The sequence below is a fragment of the Pelecanus crispus genome, chromosome 1 (assembly GCF_030463565.1).
Source record: "Pelecanus crispus isolate bPelCri1 chromosome 1, bPelCri1.pri, whole genome shotgun sequence".
NCBI classification, from domain to species: Eukaryota; Metazoa; Chordata; class Aves; order Pelecaniformes; family Pelecanidae; genus Pelecanus; species Pelecanus crispus.
The window spans coordinates 204,859,159-204,881,002 of NC_134643.1; the positions used below are offsets into that span (position 1 = coordinate 204,859,159).

At 36.1% G+C, this 21,844-nt stretch overlaps 1 protein-coding gene across 3 annotated transcripts in view; it reads right to left on the reverse strand.

Moving 5' to 3' along the window:
• Window positions 1–381: 381 nt before the first annotated feature.
• The window catches only part of NUP58 (nucleoporin 58), a 38,745-nt gene continuing 17,282 nt past the window's right edge, over window positions 382–21,844 (reverse strand). For 2 of the 3 annotated variants that reach the window (XM_075715903.1, XM_075715895.1), the window contains 7 exons: window positions 21,731–21,810; window positions 20,945–21,063; window positions 18,718–18,800; window positions 15,529–15,730; window positions 9,429–9,527; window positions 6,444–6,539; window positions 382–928 (listed from right to left, as the gene is read on the reverse strand). In XM_075715903.1, the coding sequence (XP_075572018.1) occupies window positions 759–928; window positions 6,444–6,539; window positions 9,429–9,527; window positions 15,529–15,730; window positions 18,718–18,800; window positions 20,945–21,063; window positions 21,731–21,810 (849 nt within the window). In that variant the 3' untranslated portion in view covers window positions 382–758. The remainder of the gene's footprint in view (window positions 929–6,443; window positions 6,540–9,428; window positions 9,528–15,528; window positions 15,731–18,717; window positions 18,801–20,944; window positions 21,064–21,730; window positions 21,811–21,844) is intronic. The other variant, XM_075715914.1, reaches the window with a different exon arrangement.

The following is a 21,844-nucleotide window of genomic DNA, read 5'->3' on the forward strand; positions in this document are numbered from 1 at the left end:
ATGGGTCAAGAAAAAGGTTAAAAAAAAAAATCCAGCTACTAACCACTATTTACCAAACTGTATGAAATAGTAAACATTGTGTTTCAGCTGGCCTTAAACAACAAAATGCAAGAAGCAATGATGACACAGCCTGGGACCCACTATTTGAAACTCCTAGGAATATCAAGATATGGGACCTCAGGGCAACATGGAGAAACAGTGCACACAAAGAAAAGGAGACCTGTCTATGGGGCAAGGTTTGCACATCTGTATTTTATACATATATATATATACACATACATACACACAGATGTGTGCACTGTACTGTATATATTTACATCCATATACACAAAAACACCCTGAAGTAGATTTAAAGGCCATATCCAGGAACAGAAGATATGAACTCTAGTATTTGTACTAGAATATATTTTATCTGTACAAAAAACAAATATGCATATATTCATATGGTATAAAGCTTATTAACAAAAAATATTCTGCTACTAGCATTAGGTTAAATAGATGGTTTTACAAGATTCTTTAATAATAATGCAGTATAGAACATTTCTAAAACTAGGGCCAAAAATAAAAATACATAAACGGGTTTCTATTCACAAGAAAATAGCTGTTCAGTATGATTTCATTTTGTATTTCAGACTAGGGAAAAGTAGCAAAATTTCTATAAATCTCCTGGGATGCAATTTAATTAATGCATCAATCTAGAAAAATAGACTTTTCAGATGAACAAAGTTGATTCACTTCCCCTTCCCTAAAAGAGGTGCCTATCTTTTCCCTCGCTTGTTGCCAGCTGGAGGTTTCTTCAGCTGAAGAAGTTGCCCTCCTGTCCCAAAGCCTGCAGATGCAGGATTAGACACCCCGAATGTCAGGCCAGCTGATGCTGTGATGCCGGGATTGCTGAAGTTAAACCCAGATGTAGTCGAGCTGCCAAAGCCTTATGAGGGAGGGAAAAATATTTTAAAACATAAGTTATGTCAGGATTGCAAGTTTGTTCTACTTGGAGTTATGAACACCGGCCACTTTATTACCAATATTTGTAATACTTTATACTAACATGGATCTACAACAGTACGCCACACTGCTAACACACTTGGATCTGCTACGACAACTTGGATATTACAGCGCTAACAGTGCAGTGATTGTAAACAATTATATCCCAAATCACAAGTCTATTATACCATTATCCATACAACAGGAGCACCCTAAAGTCCCACCGAAATTGTACAATAGAAGAACCGTAACTCCTCAAGTTCTCAGTCTAAATATGTAATGCAGATGTAGGGTGGGAGGGAAGGCAGAAGCAGAAGTGGTCCATGGCCCACTCACTTCACTCACAGCAGGTAAATGGCAAAGCTGGAGTCAGAGCTCCCAGCCTTGCGCCCTACTGAGTAGGCGACCTTCGCCTGTCTTTATAACATACATAGCACAGACCACGCCTTAAATGAAAGCAGAAATGAGCAGAAAAGGCTCAAAATCCTTACCAAATCCTTGATATTTAAAAACACCCTTTATGACTCAAACCAAAAAGCGGCACTGAAAACAAAGTTTTGGAAACACTGAATGACTAGGTGAGCAAATTGTGCTATTTTAACGCCTCCAACCTCTTCTATCAAGGTAAAGAAATTGAAAATTTGGTTCAGCTATAAAACAAGATCAGTTGAAGAAAATCTGCCTTCAGTTTTCAGCAACAATGACACCAACTCATTTTACTTTCTTTTATGAATTTGTATCAGTTATGCACAACCAACTTGGATAATAATGGAAACTATCAAAGAATACTATAAATTTCTCAAATATTAGTTAATAAGAAGCAGAACTACTTCTTCTCTGCTTTTTGTTCTCTCAAGAAACCAAATAAGGTAACCAATCATACAGAATAACAAGTATGACATGAGCAAGCTAAGATTTTTAACAAATAGTTTCATACAAGTTGCACATGGAAACTTGTAAACAATTAAAATACTAAGAAAAAGTGTGACTGGTTCACAACCAAAAAGGATATATTCTTAATATGCGTTACTTAACATAGTTTTGTTAGTTCTTTAGTAGACAGTTAAAGCAATCCTTTGGTCACATCAATATCTTCAACTCAATGCCTAAATATTTTAAAGCACAGAAAGAAAATCCCAGCTCATCTCATCAGAATCTCAAAGTGGCTCTCACAAGCCTGATGTCCTCTGTTCTCTCACTTGTTACTGACACTTTGCATCAAGAACTACTTCAAAATGTAACATGAAACTCTTCCTCCTGCAGTATCTGGACCTGGGTTACAAACCACATCATCTGGTCAAGAAAATCCCCCTTTATCTACATTCCAGTAACTGCAGTTCTTCAACATGCAGTTGCCTGTGCAGAACTTGTCAGTGTAATGAATGTGCAGATCTAGAGTGTGAATAATGATATTGTTCATTTGGGTCTTGTCTAAATTTTGTGGACTAATTTGTCTCTCATCCTAGGATGTAAGGGTTGAAGCAGATGCAACTATTCCTCCATTTCCCTGCTAACTCTGAATCCCAAGATTTTTAGAAGAATAAACTTGTTCTTCATCAGGGAGTCTCATGAATGAAAAAAATCTTCAATAACCAAAACTGTTCTTGGTAAGTTACCTTTATACTTCAAGTATGTATCTGAGATAACAGGTAAGCGTTACCTCCTATAGAAAACATCATGAATGCCATTCACAATAAAGCGGTATGTGATCTATAGTGTCAGGAGTTCAGTAGGCAAGGGTAAAGCATTTCCGAATTACCTCCACCTAGCTGCTTCTAGATGCAGGGATTATTTTGAAGCATGCAGGGAAGGCAGCCTGAGCTTTATTTGAGTAATGTTAGAATAAGAAAGAGATGCATGAACTGTGTCATAGAAGACTAAGAACATGCTTGTTAATTTAGATATAACTTGGAAAGTAATAGCTGTTATGTTAGAAGTGCCTCTTAGGGCAGCCACAGAAGTGTAAAGGCAGAAGAGGAATTCATCTAAACGGCTTTGTCCTGTCATGGCAGTATAACAAGGCCTGGTATGAAGTTCTTCACTTAAAAGTAAACAAACTCTAAAGCAGAATACTCAAATGAAAAATCTTCAGGAAAAAACCTGGAACAAGGTATACATTCAGTCTTACTCCTGTTGCAAGGAAAGAGAATCAGTCACGGAATAGCTCAGGTCTAGAGGGAAGAGTGAGTCATGAAGTCTTGAACCATAGCTACAAAACGATTTCTTTGCTGAAATAAGTATTACTTATGTGTAAAGAATTATTTTCAGAAAATAAATGACAACCTGCCCTTTGAGGGGATAGACTTAGCATCTTCCTGAAGGACCTTAGAGTACACTTTATTCACTGGGCTTTTGCAACTCTGCTTCAGTCAGCCCTTTAGATAGGTAAGCCAAACATGAGATACACACCTCCCCATAACAGTATTTTTTTTTTTTAAAGCTACAGGGATAAACAGTGGTTCAGCAGATCTCAAAGACAATCTATTCCTGCCCTCATCCCCCACGCTACAATAGGTGCTCTAGATCAAAAAGGATTTCCCACACAGCTCTGACTGATTTACTATAGCTTCTGTATCTAAAAGCTGCTCATAGTTACACATGGGTTATATTCAGGTCCGTTTTTCTGCAGTATGAGTATGTCCAGCCATGATCCCACTTGATTATCTCTTATCCCATGTACTGAGGCTACTATTCTTCAATAAAAGTAAGTCTCCAACACAAATTCTCAACTCAGCTCTTCAAAGCACATTTAGGTTCTCTGTTTTCACAAAAACAGTGAAAAATAGTACACCCCCCCGTCCCCTTAACATTATCTCTATAAATTCAACGGTGATTTTTTTCCCCTTTCCCATCATTTTGGGAATCTTAATGCTCTTTACAACATCCCACTCACATCAGCCTTTTTGGTTGCCATCAAATGAATAAAGAGTACGAATTAATTGGGACTTGATTTGGAGTTAGCTTTCCACAGTGTCTGTGTGTGTTTCAGAGGGAAGTCCAAGACACTTGTTCCATCTCGCAATTGCGTGCACTAAAGGAATTGAGAGAAGACTGCAGTTGCTCTGCTTTTCATCTGATGACGCAGTGGACACAACAACTGCTCCTGGACTAAGGCCAATTTACTATTAGAAGATGCTCAAGTACTTTCAGAGGACTCAGTATTTTCTCTTCAAACATACAAACTGAAATTGAGAAGAGCAGTAATACTACTAGGAACATTTTCAAATCTTTTAAATCAATTAAATCTAATGACTTACAAACACTTGACATAAGCAATTTGGGGATCTATAATTTTCATTCTAAAATAAGAACAAACTGATGGAAAACATGTGAAGGAGACTTGGGGCATTATCTAAGCAGCCTAGAAGGACAGGGTGACTGAACATTTACTATACATTAGTTTGGGAAAATACTTAAGTGCTCACATTTAAACACAAGCAGTAACAACAGTATATCCCATAACCCATATCCACCCCATTTTCCTAGCTTTTTCAAAAGAAAAAGATTCAGAAACAAGATACAACTGCATATGATAATATAAACCAAAATATTGTTTTAGGATCCTGTAAGTGTTATCTAAGAAACAGGACACATTAAAATAAAAAAAAAAAAAAAGAAAATATGCAACCTGGCTAGCCTCAGGCATCATTCAAACCCAGTTATACACCCTCAATAAAATTAAACTAAAGATCATATGCAATCCAGAAGCTATACAGCATAGGATTTTGGATATAAAAGGTAAAAGTTAATGTGCTTCTGGGCTACCAAATTTTTATAGAGGTTTCTATTCCATAATCCCACCCTAGATCAGGATTTCATGACCACTTTATTTTATAAGCACAAAATGATAGGAATTACATTTAATCTTTTATATTCCTGGCTACCACCCTTCTGCAGCTGAGACTCTTAAGATAACTGAAACCAATCTTCATTTTATTGGGTCCAACTCCCTCACACCGCTAAAGAGAGACTGGGGTCACTGCCACCGTTACAAAACCTGGTTTGAGGAATACAGTGACATGACATCTAAATTGACTCTGCACACCACCAGCATAGCTAAGACAGACTTGCTATTTACTTTGGTTTGACACCTCATTAGTGGTGGACACCTGATCCATACAACTAGTTTTCTAATTGTATTTTTTAATATACTAAAACCTAAATTACGTACTTTGTAACTTAGCAGCTTGAAATGCTGCAATACTACTTATATAAACATGATTAATAGGTAATTTAATATAGGGTCAGGAAAAATAAGCTACAAGATCAAAAAGTAAGCAGTGTAAGTTTTCCACTTGTTTCCGATATTAAAAACTAACTAAGCAAAAGAAGGTTGATGCTTAGACACTGCATATTGCGAAATCAGAGATGTTCTATCAGGAATTTACTAGGGTGTTACACATTCATGAATGCTACACAGCCAGCTTAGTGAGCTATTTCCGCCTTACAGTACAAAGCTTAAGGTACTTTACAGGCCTAATTTGACAGCATAACCCATCACTAACAAAGGAAAAACCCAAACAAAACAAAAAGCATGGCAACTAACACCCTGCTGGTCCGAGCTAATGTACTGGGCACTTACTAATAAATACCAGCCACTTGCTATGTTTGTATTAATAGCAGTTAAAAAAACATTTTGTTTTTTAAAAAGAAACACGCTACCGAAAGCCAATCCCAGGAGATGTGATACTCCTTCAATCTGTCATTGAAGAAAGACTGTAAAACAGACTATAGTAAGCTATTTGCCTCAAAAACAAACTCCTATTTAAAAAGTAAATACAGATGCAAGCTACAGAAGTGACTAAGATTTCAGACATCCGAGGTAAGAAGCAATTGCACCCATATTTTCCCTACCAACAAAATTAAACCAAGAAAGTTAAATGAGTACTGAGTAGTTCAATTGACACAGAAATGTTTTCAAAGTAGCACAATGAATTACGGATATATACAGAGGTACAATACCTATAACTTACTACACAAACAGAAGGAATAAGCAGATTAAGGAAACCTCCTGGGCTTCTAAAGAGTCATTTTAACTTTACTTCTAAATACAGGAAGTCAAATTACTGGTATATTTGTCACAGATTTATACACCAATTTCAATAGCTCAGTAACTGTACAGCCTATGCATTCAAGTAGTAACTGCATTTCTGTGCCTCAGACTGCATCTGATCCAGTCTGATGGATCTGATCTCCTGCTTCCACTCCTAATTAGACAGACACCGTCTAAATGGAAAACACTAATGCTCACTCAGTATTGCCTACCTAGGAGACCTTTAACAAAACCTAAAAACTTCACTGAATATGTGTATTTAGCAAGTAAATAGTTACTTTAATGATTACATACACATGCAACTTCAAGCACATTTGTTCAAGTAGCTTTCTTAGACTGAGCGCAGCAGTTTGATTATAAGACTTTTGCTTTAAGATAAACTTGAATTCAAGAGAAACAAACCAACCTGCACTTAGGCTTCCTGATGGTTTACTTGTAGTTCCAAACCCAAATGATGACGCTCCTGTGGCACTACTTCCAAAGGCAGAGCTACTTCCAAATCCTAGTAGAGTAACAGTAAAGACATACAACAAAAAAAATTACAGACACAGCAATTAAAGACACATTGGTTTTGGGCGAGTATTCTAAAATGAAGCACAATTCTAAACGTTATTTGGTAAACAAATTTCCTAAGATTATTGGCTCAAGAGTATTTTATTCTCAACACAGCATTGTGTTAAGAAAACAGTGAGAATAGGAAAGCATTGGAGAAAAATACTTCCTTCCAAATACAAAACTAAATAAAGGAAAAGCTATAAAAACAGGTGAAGCAAACTATCGGAGTTTACAAAATTGCTATTGAATTGCTGTTAAATTGGCAGGAAAAATGGTAACCAAATGGGCCAAAACTACGAAAATTCAGATATAAGTTATATGACTTCTATTACAGAAAGCCGTAATCTTCATCCACAACTCTAAAAGAAAAATTCTCTACACTTAAAACAGAGTAAACATTTTCTGGAGTTTACATTTGACTTAAGAGTCTGTCATCCCCCTCCCTGGTTATTGGGGATCAGCTTTATCTAGGAAACCACAAAATATGTTAAATACAGAATAGAAAGATAATTTCACAATATTTAAAGGGAAAAATCATCACATGAAGGGCAGCAATAAACATATAGCTGTAATAAAATTGTTACTTTTGTAAATGACATTTATAATTTTATAATATAACTATTTCAAGATTTCAAATTGTGTTATTAATATGAGATCACTTCAAAGGAAAAGGAAGTTGATATTTGCAGTTTGAGATAGAGGCCAGACAAAAGGAACAGTAAGAGAAACATATTCTCTGATTTCGGCTGTCTCAAGAGGTTTTCAAAAAGAGAACAGTATTTGTATTTGAGGAAATTATGCCCTCACCTTAAGTTTCAAGTGTTGGGGAAAATACTTGTGTTTTGCTGCAAATTGAGCCTTTACCATTCCTTTACAGAAATAGCTTTTAGATTTTAAAACTAGTAAGGACTGAACACACTATCTGAACCAATGTTCTCGTCTTCTGCAGTTTTTAAATCAAGTAAGTTTTAAGGGCATATAATGGCAAGTATCATTTCAATGTAAGATAGTTTATTTAAACGAAATACTCTTTTATCCTGTCTACTTTGAAATGAATTACCAATGGTGAGGCAAGGTGTCCGCAAACATTTAGTGAAGCACAGGATCTATATGCTACATAACTGATATATTTAACTGCAAAAGCCTCTATGTTTATCACTGACAAAATTCACAGAATATTAATCATGGAAAGAGAGCAAATTTTCCCAATTAAAATGATGTTTCAAGAGTATACATTAAAAATTGTTCTGTTAAAAAAAAAATACCCTAAGAAAAAAAAAAAATCTTAAGTATTCATTCTGCCAGTTTGTTTCCAAGAGCACACCTGCAGGATATTTTGCATGTATTCCTTTATTCTTCTACACTTGCTTCTATCAGATAGCCTTCCTGATTTGTCAAAAGACGAAAATTTTGCAAATTAATACAGAATAGATGAAATGCAAGCAAATGCCTTCGTAAGCAGAGAATTAGCAAAGAAAGAATACAAGCTAGGCCTCTAAGACAAAACTAGAAGCAGTTGTCCATCAATTTAAAATAAAATATTCTTTAATTTATGTTGGAAAGATTGATGAACATATATAAACAACCTGTAGTCTACAACCTTGTTGGTTGAAAAGGAAGAATTTTATTGGTTTTTTTCAGGGCATTTAAAACATTGTGGGAACAACCTGGTAACTTAGAATTACTTTCCTTTTAGCCCACTATTCTTGGTTATTTTTCCTGTTTAGGTGTACAGACTTTCATTTATCTGAAAAAGCTTAGAATCTGATTACAAAGGACATTGGTAGATTTAAAGATAATTTCAAGATGATCATTTAAGGTAAAACTAATGTAAAGTTCAAGTTACATCATCTTTCCAATGTTGAGTGATGTTTCATTATTTTAAATACATTACAACACCGATTCAAATGTTTGGCTCATAAAGAGGCAAAATATAGGGATGCAGACTGAGGCTGCAGAGAGGAGAGGATGTAGCAAGAAAAACCACAAGACAGTATGTTTGTGCTCAGCAGATGTAACAATTTTCTTTGCAGATCTCATACAAAAGCTTCAGAGGACACTAGTGTCTTTTGACTTGTACTGTAGGAACTCTTGATCTATACTGACAGGAAACTTACATGCAGATTAGGTTCTACTTGTAGTTCTAATACTGAGAATTCATTACAATTAAATGAAAAGGTCTACATGAGTCTCATCATTTTTTATTACCACCTACTCCTTTCAGTCATGTGTCCTCTTGGAATATATTCCCCACCAGCACTATGAACATTTTGATAAATATTTTTCCCTTGCTTTCAAATGTTGCTTTTTCATCTTACAGAGGGATTTTTTCCCACCTCAGCACTGAGGGACAGAGTGACAGCTAAAGCAAATATGTTTCAGCAAGCAGGATGCCAGAACTGTAGTAATTTTTCAGCATTTATTCTTATCTTAATCCAAGCAGAAATAGGTCCCTATAGTTAACAGTTGTACATACAGATGAAAAACTTCTATGGATTAGCTACAGCACGATCCAATGTCTTGGGTGGCTAACTTTCATATATGTAAAATTAAGTCAAGTGGTAGTTACAAAAGGATGTACTTGATTTACTTCCTTAGCTTTAGGAACAGAACTTCTATGTGATTACTTCAGCCTGTCCATCCTGGGTTTTCACTACCATGGCTTATTAGCCTTAGCAACTCCTTCTGCAAGGCATGAAGTTTGGGAAGTGCAGACTGCCAAAGTGTAAGGTCTTTCCCTGAAACAGATCATCCTCTTAGTGGAGTTAAAGGATTGCAAGAGATTCAGATGTGCGGTATAATAATTCAATGAAAGATTAGAAAAGTTAAAGTGTACCTCCAAGGCTTGAAGAACCTAAGCCACTTGATTGCAAGCCAGTGCCAATACCTGAGCCGAATGGCGTTCCAAAACTAACTCCCAGAGATGGCTGTGGCCCTGGTATAAAAAAAATGAGAACAAACTTGCCTTACTCTTTCATAGTAAAGAGGTCCTTTATTTATTTATTCAAATATTTGATAATGTGAACATCATTGCTTTCAACAAATCCCATTAAGATCCCAAACTTTACCTCACCAAAATTCCTCACTTAACTGTCTGCCTCTACGTCCACCTTGTAAAAATCTAAGAAAACACTGATTGTAATAAGGTGAAACTAGTCAAAGCTAGTAACATGATAATAGCATCATTTAGTATTTTTAAAAGTTAACCAGTCTCACCTTAATCTTTAAAGCATTAATCAAAACCTTGAGAGAACTCAAAGGTAACAACATTTTGCCCCCTGTATTAATGGAATCGGAATAAGGGAAAACCTTCAAATTAAACACATAAGAACTGACACTAATGTACCTAAAACTTTATTACTAAAAGTTAACTTAATAAATAAGAATCTTCAAAACTACTCAAGTACTCCATCCAAATTTAAACAGAACACTAAGATAAAAAACAAGACAATGACTTTATTTTATTAAATTTATTGTTCATTTTTAAGCAAGTCAATTACACAGTAACATGACAATTCTTTTCCACACAAGTGATAACTGAGTTCTGTTAAGCTCTGCTACATAACACCATTCAATAAGGTAAACTAGTCAAACCACCTGTTTAAATAAACATTTACAAAAGGCACAGTTCTGTGTACCTTAATGAATTAGATACATTCAAAATTTCAGAGTCAGAGTTTGTCCCATAATTAAAAAAAGTTGACAGTACTTTCCCTGCATATTCACACTAAGATGCAGGACTGTCAAAAAACATTTTCAGTCTGCCAAGATGAAGTTTACAGCCTCAGTTCCTCCCCCCCGCCCCCTTAACCTTGGGGAATAAAGAATCAACTTGCTAGCCCATTACTAACACATTCTAAAATAATTAATTCTGATAAATAATTAATATATTTTGACAGTTTTCACAGTACAATCTTATATTCCTGTCTTTTTCAAACAGTTTTCAGTGCACTAGTTAAAAAGTTTAACCATTGAAGATAAAATACAGTGCCAAACTCTTAATCCACAGACATTCACACCTTTCCTCAAGACAGCCTTCTCCATCTTTGAAGATAAATTATGTACTATCTCTGCCAAAGTGATGATTCATTCAAATATTACTATAAAGCTCAGATGATTTCAGTCTTTTTCCTAAACCATTATCACATTTGGACTTATTTTCATTCAGAATTTCTTCCTTCGTACTACAAGGTTTCCTGTTACTAATATTTATCTAGCATTTTAAAACATAAATATTTCAAGCTTTTAAAGTCATTTCAGTATTTGAAGATTTAAATGGAAAATCATTTGGAATCAAGTGAAAGGCACTGTATATTGAAAAGTAACATTTTTGCTAGGAACACAAAATCCTTACGTGATCCAAGCTGAATGACATTGGTATACTCAAAGTAGTGTTAAACTAAATTTTAAGGGCAACTAAAGTTGTTAGCTTTCAGTCTGTGCTTAGCAGGGAATAGTTGGGAAACCCAAGCTATTTTTTCAACTAAAAAAAAGTATATCAGATGTTGCAGTTACAAATTTTCACATAAATTTCAAACTAAACTTGTTTACATCCAGTTTAAATACTGATACATCTACCTAGCAGCTCTTTAAAAATAAGAAGAAAATTGTTATCAATAAAAAGAAACAAAAAACCCTATGTAAGTCAGTTAGTCATCTAACAAACTAAAAGAAGAACCCAAAACCACATATCCAGTTCCTTCTCAAGTGCACAGGTTTGTCTCAGTAGGAGGCACTGTTAGTGGAAGACCTTAAAACAAAACACTACAGTCCTCCAGGCCAAGCTTTTCACCAAATGCAACATGCTTTTTAGAGCCCATAAAAAACATTATTCTAAAACACCTCAGATTACATAAAACAGGATCTTATGCCTTAGGCTAACAAGCTTTTCATTGAGGAACAGCATATAATATTTGTTGATTTTGTACCATAATGTTCTGAAGGCATCAGCACTACTTGTAGTTCTTGTAAGTAAACATAATTTTCAATAGCAAAAAACAAGTAATAAAGATTCTTTGATGCCAAAAGTACTAGCAAAAAATTGGCACTTCTGGCTATTATACATACAAGAGAAATTCTTTATAACAAGTATTTTAACATTTTAAAACTTGATGTATTTGCCCTGTAGAGCTTTTCAGTTTAATGAATAGGACCCACTACAAAGAGTCCAGACAGGTCAGCCAGATTTCCTAAAGTGACATTCTGCAATTTTTTAAATCACAGCTGGTCCTAACAGTGAACAAATTTAGTGTCACAACTTAGATCTGATTCTGACAAAGTAATACACTGACTAATTTTAGCCAAGGTTGATATCAAATTACACAATAAAAATTTTAAGTGCTATAAAGATTTCAGTATCCTTTCCCATTAGGGCTTTAATCTCATACCAAGTCAAGTCAAAACATAACAAAGTGTGCTAATAGCTTGATAATGCTTTGACTAACTCTGCACTTCACCACTTAAGGAGAGAGTAACTAAGTTGTTGGGGGGGAGGTGCTTTATTTATTTGTTTTTATAGAGGAGGAAAGGTGAGCTTGAAGAAAAGCATTTCTTGAAGACAACTTAGTCTTACCAGAAAAACATCAGTTTCAGCCTCATGCATTTGCAGCTCTTAGTTCACTAGGCTTTAATTTCCTTTAAAATCTTTTACTTTAGCCCCATCAATAATAACAGGCAGACTAGCCACCATCATTTTAACTTCCATGCTGTTCAAGATTGCTCGGGGAAGGTGCAGGTGAGGCAGTGGTTAAAACTCGAGCTGCTGCTGCACAAAAGCATGACGAGCCTCACTGCTACCAATAAAGCTGTGCTCAGAGCAAAAGTGCTAAACTAGGGAGAAAGGCTGGTGTGCAGACAAGACTTAAGCATAATTTTAATAACTCTAGCTTCAAAAAACTGCACAAAAATTGTGCTTCAGTGTGCACGCCACAGTCCTGGTGTCCTGATTATCCATCCCAGGAGAACAGTGGAGTGCATCTTTGCTCCCTTTCTTCTATATGGCCAGGATCCGCTGGCTTTATGTCAGTAGAAGCCAGGCATATCTTGGCATACAGAGAGAACATAAATAGGGTGTATATCTACACCCAGGAACTGGGGAAACATTCCCTGATCCCACAGCTTAGATGTAGTTACTAAACTTTTGACTTCTGAACACAAATTTAAAATAAATTACTATTTATCTTTTTCAGAGAAAGAACAGTAACTAACTCTAATCTTATGAAATAGACTTAACCATGTAAACATCAAATGTTTTTTTAAAAAAGAGACTAACCATTCTGATCCCTCAATACTAGAGTACCATATATCAGAGTTTAGTAAAAAACTTTAAAGCCCAGATTACTTTTCTTGTTTTATTCTTATCTTCAAGAACAGAAACAGCAGGTCAGGTATTACATATACCCCCCCCCCCCCCGCCCTTACATACACCTCATTTCATAGTCTTTTCTCTCATAACCTTCTACCATCCCTCATCTATCCCACTCTTCAGGATCTAGATCTTGCAAAGAAATACGCATGATTTTAACTTCTAGCAGTTAGTTTATCAAATTCATAATAACGTAACACAAAGTTAAAACATGCAAATATTTGCAATTTTACTACACCAAATGGCCAGCTGAAAACTCAAACAAGGAAAAGGAAATGAAGAAGAGGCAGTCTTTAAATATTTAAAGATTCCTGCAAAACTGAAAAAATAGATTCTTCTCCTTTTCCACTAAGAGTAAGACAAAAAGTGGCAGCCTTACATCTGAAGCTAAGAAGCTTCAGGCAAGCTGTTCGGAAAAAGTCAAGCACCGAAATCAGTAATTTAGGAAAGCTGTGAAATTTTCCTTTCTAGCAAGCTTTTAAGACTTTACGATATCTCTAAAATAGTTCAGGCCTGACTAATCCTGCTTTTGAGCTAGAGGCACAGAAAAGATGACTAAGTTCCATCTAACCCTTTTTTCTAAGGGTTTTAAGTACTCTTGAAGTGCCACTCAAAACATCAATCTACCTCTATATTTCTCCAGGTCCTCAAGTGAAGAGGGTAACAGTATTCCAACTGAGTAAGTAGTAAACAAATTGTTGTCTACTTTCGTTGGCATGTTTGATGTGAGTGAATGGCTTTGTTCTCATCACTCTTGTAGTTGGCACATTTTTGGCTTTTGAAATACTCCGCCAAAACAACCAGCCAAAAAAAAAAACCCCAAACCAACCTACACACACTCCCATTTGCTCCTTCCACTACATAATGTTACAAAATACTTCAAGGTATAAAGTCACCTTACATCAGGTGTGTTGGTACAGGTCAATTCTGCCTCCCCCCCCCCCCGCCCCCTTCACTCCTACTCCTAAGAGAATATTCATGAAGTCATGCCATAAATGGCAACAATTTACTGTAGTTATTAGCAGTTCTCTTGAACCTGGACTAGGAAGTGGAAGTTCAAATCCCTCACCCCAATTCATGAAAACGCAGGTATAACTTTAAATGTGACATCCCAAGTATATGACTTCCACATACAACTAATCCTGTAATGACCATGGAGAGTATTTTAAAAAACATGAGACAAGAAGGATGAAAGGAGAGGGAACTACTTTGGCAACATTAGGCTGCACAAGCCACACTTCTGTCTGTATTAAAAACCCTGAAGTGTGACTTTACATTATCTCACATTTTCTGTGTAAAAACGGACTCTTTTGCAGATGTCACTTCAACAAAATTTCCATGGATTAACACAGCAGCAATAGGAAGACTGTGGTCTATGACGGAAATTTAGAAGAGAGATATTTCATAAAGACTTCATTTTTTGTTGTGTTCAAAATATTTTGGCATATTTGTCTTTTAAACCCGTCTCCTTGCTGTTTATAAGGGCCAGGGCTGGAAGCACACCGTATTTTCCTTTTATGGATGGAGAAGGCAAGGACAGTGTAATAATTTGTCAAACTTAAGGTGGTTGCTGCATAGGTCTCTAATTAAAACCATTCAAAATACAACTGCTGTTATAAGACAAGAGAAGGAAAAGGTGCTAATATGACTTTCAGTACACCTATGATAAACATCATTTAAAAAATAAATGGTAGAGTGAAGCTACCTATGCTTGCCATAATTTGCCGATATAGACACATATCCATGTTCAAGTAAAATTAAATGGAATTTATCTCACTTCTGTTAAATGATAAATATTGATTCAATTCTCTACATTCAGGAATCCCTCTCTGAGGAGTGTTGGGTTAGTATAACAATGTCCACTAAAGTGCCTTAAGTTATTTCCTTTGCCATACGTATCCATTCTTCATTAGCAGTGGGTCATGCATTAACTCTTGTTTTGGTCTTCCTCTTACACACATGCACACACAGAACCACTGATCCACTCTACTTTCTCTATTATTTATTCACAATAGCAGAATGGCCAGCAAAAACTGCTCCAACATCACCCTGACAAAGGAGCTGGCTATAAAATAATAAGCCAGGCATCCGTCTTCCTATTCTACAGATGTTTGCTCCAAGATCCTTCCTGTTCTACAGCATTTTTCATTTTACAGTTCCAAAGTGCTATATAAAAATGCATTATTAATTTTACATAAGAAAAAGGTAATATGCATTTAGATATTTTCTCCTCACCAATTTGAAATAATTTACTATAACCATACAATTCTGGAAAGAGGCTATACTATGCGTATTCAGAGATGTTACTTAAGAATGAAGACTCACATTCCAAGGGCTAAGTTAGAACAATACAGTAAATATCACCAATACAAGTAAATTCACAAGATTAAGTATCTGTTGTATAATTATTGCTAAGTCTACCCTGCATTTTTCTATTGGCTATGTATCAGTAACTTTGCTCATCACAACGCTTAGATTTTTAGTCTAACACAAAGGAAGACTTCATAGAAAATTTTACACAAATCTACTATTGTCGTAACACTAATAATCTATAACTTGAATGCACTCAGACCTGTAGCAGGCTGTTGCTGCTGAGTAAGTGTTGCAGCCATCGCAACGGCTGCTGCATTTGGTATGTTGCTGAAAGGGGTCGGTCCAGTGGTAACACGTGGCGCGCTCTGCCACTTCTTAGCTTCTGTTCGTCTTGCCTCAAACACATCCATGGCATCTCCCAGAAAGGTTTTCCTGTAGCCAAGGTATTGGTCTTTGAGCATCTGAAGGGGGTGGGGGGGAAGTAATTTTAGTTCAGTGTATTTAACATAAGCCTTAACTTAATAAGGAAAGAGACACCGAGTTATAAATACATTTCCTTAAAAAACAGAACAAACAAAAAACACCCCACCAAAAACAAAACAAAAAAAAACCCCACAACCTGAAAGGAGCTATAGTCAGGCTATGAGCTGGAGAGAACTGTTTTGCACCAGCTATAGCAGAACAGGTTCCTTAAATTCTGCAAAGCAGTCAAGCGTAGCAGACTAACATACTGAATGGTATCAAAATCTGCCAAAAATTTGGTATAAGTCAGCACAATTCAATTTGTACCACTGTACTAGCTGACCTAAGAGGGAAAATACAGCCACATTACTAGCTTAAAACATGAAATAACACGCTCTCCTTCAGTGCTATCCTTTCTGCATGGAGTCTGCTTTTGCTCCCCTATCACCGTCACCTCTTCCTTTCCTGCCTTTCACTCTTGCATTTCTTGCATAGCACAAAGCCAAAGAAGCTACCAGAATTTTAGAATTCACTCTTGTTTCTGATGCATTTCATCAATGATGTCATACAGTGCAAATGCAATAGATCATTCTGCTTTAGACTAATAAGTAGCCTAAATCTGTTGTGTTGTGTCCCTCCCTCCCCTTGCCTATGCCCCTTCCTCCCTCAAAACCCCACCTTCTGTGGCAACACCTGGCTTGGCCTGTTCATCATGAGCCATTTCTGTCACAAATGAGGGAACTAGTGCTATATAACTATTTATGTTACCTAAGTCACATAAAAAGAATACATGACCTCAGTTAAAGAACTGATAGAATGATTTCCATCTTCTAACAGAGAATCTTTAAAATGTAATAGATTTATTAAAACCAAACAACAGTAGGTTCAATTGAATTTTATAGAAGGCATACTGTGTCCTGTGTTCCTGGCTAAGGATATGCTTGTTTCCAAGAAGAGGAGCTTAACTGTCCAAAAATTCTGACTCAGGATTTGAACAGCTGTAATCCTAAGTCTATCAGCAACAGCAGGAAACACACAGAAATAATGACCTCATTATCACATCAGGAGTGCTGTGTTTGGACAGAAAAGACATGTGTAGAACTCTGATGAGATTTAATACAATGCCAGACTGACTGCCATAGGAGCTGACAAATGCCATTAGATGTTGTAGAGCAGTTTGTAAGACTAATCTATGCAGAATGATTTAATGACATTCGCCACCTGAATTGTGCCCAAGCACATTTTACTCTTCAGTGACCTTGGATACAGAACGTATCTATATGTTCATATATGATATAAATGCATTTAACAACTAGCCCTGTGCAAAGATGTTCCAGGACATATTTTTTCTACAACTTCAGACCTTTGAATCAAAGTGTACGTGCAAACCAGAAAGCCTACTTCAGACAAAGGAATGAATTGTGGTCACAGCTCTGTCTTCACAAACCATATCACAACCATCAAATAAGGCAGACACAGCAGTTTCAAAACTGCTCACATCTCCTAGCTGATAAACTAAAACAGATGGTCAGAATGACAGATCCCCTTAAGCAGTACATTCATTTTTCTCATTTTTGAAGTTTTATTTATAACTGTGTCTTCCAAAATATCAGCCTTCATGTCCACCCACTAGATTAAAATCTCAAAAAATATTCCCCAAAAGAAAGAAAAATCCTCAAATCAACCCCTTAGTTTCAGGCAATAGAATACTTCTCAAGCTGAAGTAAAGTATTTCCTATTCAGTCACACTGACAAGGTACTGAAGATACTACTGCTTATATTTGCATGCTAATCCAGCTCTTCATACTGAAGAACAACAAAAATGTATCATCACAAAGACCACTGCACGAGTTCAGGCTACACTCAGATCTCAGGAGTGAAGAGCCCAGAACACATTTGGGATTCTTTTTGTGTAATTCTGCCGAAATTATGGAAGAGCCAATATATTTTGTATCTGGTACCAAAACAGAGTTAACTAAGAGCAGCACAAATATCTGATGGCAGGTAGCTGTAAACAGCGAATATTCATGCTGACAGAAGCAATGCAATGCAAGAAATCTAGTTCATACAAGATCCTCAGTATTCCTGAACTTTATTTAGGAAAAGTAAAGAGTTTCAGACGTTTGGAGAACTAGCTCTACTGTGCAGAAGAAGCTTTGAGAAGGAAACAAGCACAGGATTTACCAGAGCTTATTCCCATTAAGGAAGTCACTTAGCAGAAACAATCCCAAACACTTGTACTTTTCTCCAAGTTGGTTGTTTGGTTTTTTTTTTTTTTTTTTGTAACCAAGAAGGGTTCTGATGATCTCAAGAAAAATTATGGATTGTAGAACATTGACATTTTGTCAGTATGTCCAGAACTGTAAATGGGAAATTCAAACCAGAGTTCATTTGGAAAAAAACAAGCCTAACTAGGACCTTTGATACACTAGCATTTTTTCACATTAGTCTTTTTTCTTCTACACATATGACTTTCCATGAAAACCAGGCTGAAAAAAATTAAGCAAGCCAGAACATAATTTTCACCAAAGTTCTTTTGATATGTTGAAAAATCTTACATATGAATACCTACTTTTTTTCTGTTACCTATTTGAGTAAGAGCATATTTAGATCATCTTTGCTTAAGATCAAGAGGTCATTGGGCAAAAAGCAGAACATACAAGCATAAGCTAAAGGACAGACATTTCAAAAATTGATCAACAATTAAAAAGGAAATGCAGTTAAGTGAAAAATATTTTGTAACCTAAATGACTGTGGTCAGTTGCTATCATCACTATAAGTAAATAATTCAAATTAGACTTCAGCTGAACAAAAGTTACTTTTTAAATCAAAGCACTTCTCAAGGACAGTTTAAAAATTTTTAAGAGCAGTTAATTTAACAGAAGCAAAAAAAAAAAAAAAAAAGAATACCTGAAGATATATTTTCAAAAAGTGACTCTTTGTAGTTCTTTCACTAAATACACAGGAACACATCAAAACAACATACCTTTACATTTTCATGTATTGATTGAAGTTGTGCAGCTAAAGCTACAAACGTTTGATAGATTTTCTGCATAGCCATAGACAAATCTGTAAGAGGCATATAAAACACTGGTAAGTGACAATCTTACTACCAGGATAAAAGATTTAGTGTTTATACTGCAGCAAGAAGCCCACCCAAAACCCATACAGCACAAAGCACAAAACAATTGAGTGAGAACAAGTTAATGTCTATAAGAAATACAGAATTTGAGAGCAACTGGGTGACAGAAGTCATCCAAGGACTCCGTTTTGGAAGGGCTTCAAACTTTATTTCGAAAAGTACTCTTTTTCTCAGATTTATTTTTATACACATGGCAATTAGTTTCCTATGATTCTATCATTTAGCAAAGCTAAAAAAATAGTATTTAACCTAACTTTATCTAATTACACAGTAATGTTTTACCTCATTGTTTTTTACATAAATAGTTAAATCAGATTTTCTTGCATTTGTATGTATTTTCCACTCTTCATGCCTTGAAGTACAGTTAAGTGTTCAGTTGATTTTGCCAAAGAGGGAGCAGTAGAATGGAAACTTTACTTACGTTTTAAAGACATGATTAACAAGCATCACAGGAACTCATTATTCTAGCTCTACCCACAAGCACATCATAAACAGAGAAACACAATGGGGAGCTTCTTGCCTACATGAAGTCTTAGATTTAGAATATCCTACTTCCCACACAGATATGAAAGTGTTTTCAGTGCACTGACCTAACTAATGCAAAACTTTAGGATTAAAGGGGAAATCTGAAAGGTTTTGGCAACATGAGGTATCTGCTGATAAAAAAATGGCTTTTCTGAAAGAAGCACTGAAACAATGTACCAAACTGGAGGACAGAAAAGTGCTGAAGTGGTCTTTCACTGTGAAAAGATCAGCGATAGCACTTCCTCTGAAGGATGGATATAACCTACTGAAATGCAAATAGTAGCTATCAAGTTCTTGAAGATGTGTAGGTCTAGCAATGATTCCTGAACTGAAAAGGTCTGCCTCTCTATAGGGGAATTTCTCCATTATAATTTGCATTTCTTTCTAAAAAAGAAAAGCTGGGGAATAAATCTCATGCCAACCTGCAGGGTTGTGGAGGCAGTGGTATCTAGGAAGACTGGCTACAAGTTTCCAAAGAGTCTGGAGGCAATTTATTGATACTGAATGCTAGACATTTCAAAATTTTCAAGACATTCTGGGTCATGGTTTCCTGTATGGTAAAGGAAGTTTCTCCTGTATGGTAAAGGCTACATATGCAATACAGTGTCGACTAGATCACTAGATCATTTGCTGACAGTCTGAGCATGCTGGCACAACAGATTAAGCGTTTCCCACACAAGCAAGGAACCTCTACATTATAGCAGAAACTTCTGAAAAACCTGAGGAAAATCTGTGAAGGCATCCCTCTCATACTCTGGCCAGACAAGAAGAACACATGGAAAGATAGAGGGCTCTCAGGATTCAGCAGATCTTCCATTCTGGAAGCTACGTCTAGACAGTTCTCTTGGTTTTGACATATAAGGTTCAGAGTCTAGGTACCATCCTGTGATGGCAAGATGTTCAAGTATCATTTGGCACAAAAAGACATGCACTTGAAATCACTGCTTATTGCAGGACCTCAACCTAAAATGGCCCAAAAGATAAAAATGTCTATCAACACAGGAATGGCAACCGACCAGAAGACTACTGTCCAGAGGTCAATATTCTCTGACCAGAGAGATTCTCCCAGAATTCAATGATGTGGCAGCAAACAAGACTAAATTTTCTCAGTCAGAGCTGAAGGCAATACCATCAGACTCCAAACTAGGGAAAAGTTCCCATTTTGATCTGGAGCTGGCAGAGCAGACACCCACATTTTTCTGGTCAGACAGCCAGGGGCGAGACAGAAAGTGCCAGACATCAGCCTCATAACAGCTAGATGCTGAAGGCAGGGAGATGGATATAGTGGATGTAAAAACAAACCAGGCCTACAAATTGCACCTCATGAACTGGATCCATTTTAAAAAGCTCAAGAACCTTTATGAATTTAACCTTTAAGTACAAATCTTTATATTGAACAACTGCAGAATCTATCTGAACACTTATTTCTGCACATTAAATAAGAAAAGCCAACAATAGCAAATGAGGTGATTAATTACTAAATTTTTCTTACAGGTGTAAGATTTCTTAATTTTTATCTATGAAACATTAAAATTGAAACATTTACCTTGTGGAGTTATGTGTGAATTATTTGCTTGAGTAGCAAGATGATTTTCCAGTTCTTCTATTTGTTGCCTGTATTGCTGCAGTTGTACTTCAAACTGCTCAACCAAGATTCTGAAGTAGCTAGATGAGTAAAACAACAAAATCATATGGTTGAACATCACTTGTTTACCACTATTTTTTTAAAATCTGATCTATAGTAGCTGCCAATATTAATTTAATTAATTGTAACAGTTATATTCTATGACATTCTTGACGTCCCTGTGTAGTGGAGAGTGAGGCCTGTATTTCTCATGTCTATGAGATAAATTAAGTGTAGAAATGAAACACTCATTCTATGAAGCATTCAGTACAAATGTTACAAGAAGCAGAAAAAAAATCATATTACAAAGTTCATAGAATTATAAAATGGTTTGGGTTGGAAGGGATGTTTAAAGGTCATATAATCTGACCCCCCTGCAGTGAGCAGGGACATATTCAACTAGATCAGGTTGCTCAGAGCCCTGTCCAACCTGATCTTTAATGTTTCCAGTTACCACCTCCCTGGGCAACCTGTTCCAGTGTTTCACCACCCTCACTGTAAAAAATTTCTTCCTTATCTAGTCTGAATCAACCTTCCTTCAGTTTAAAACCATTATCCCTTGTCCTACCACTACAGGCTCTACTAAAAAGTCTGTCCCCATCTTTCTTATAAGCCCCTTTTAAGTACTGAAAGGCTGCAGTAAGGTCTCCCCAGAGTCTACTCTTCAAGTTATATTATTGACTGGTTTTATGAATAACAGTAACTCACTCTGCTGGGGCTGTATTTTCATGCTGGAGACCAGGAGGAGTTTTCTGTGTTCGTAATGCTATTTCTGCATTCTTTAGTTCCTAAATAAATAGGGAAAATTAATAAAAGATAAGG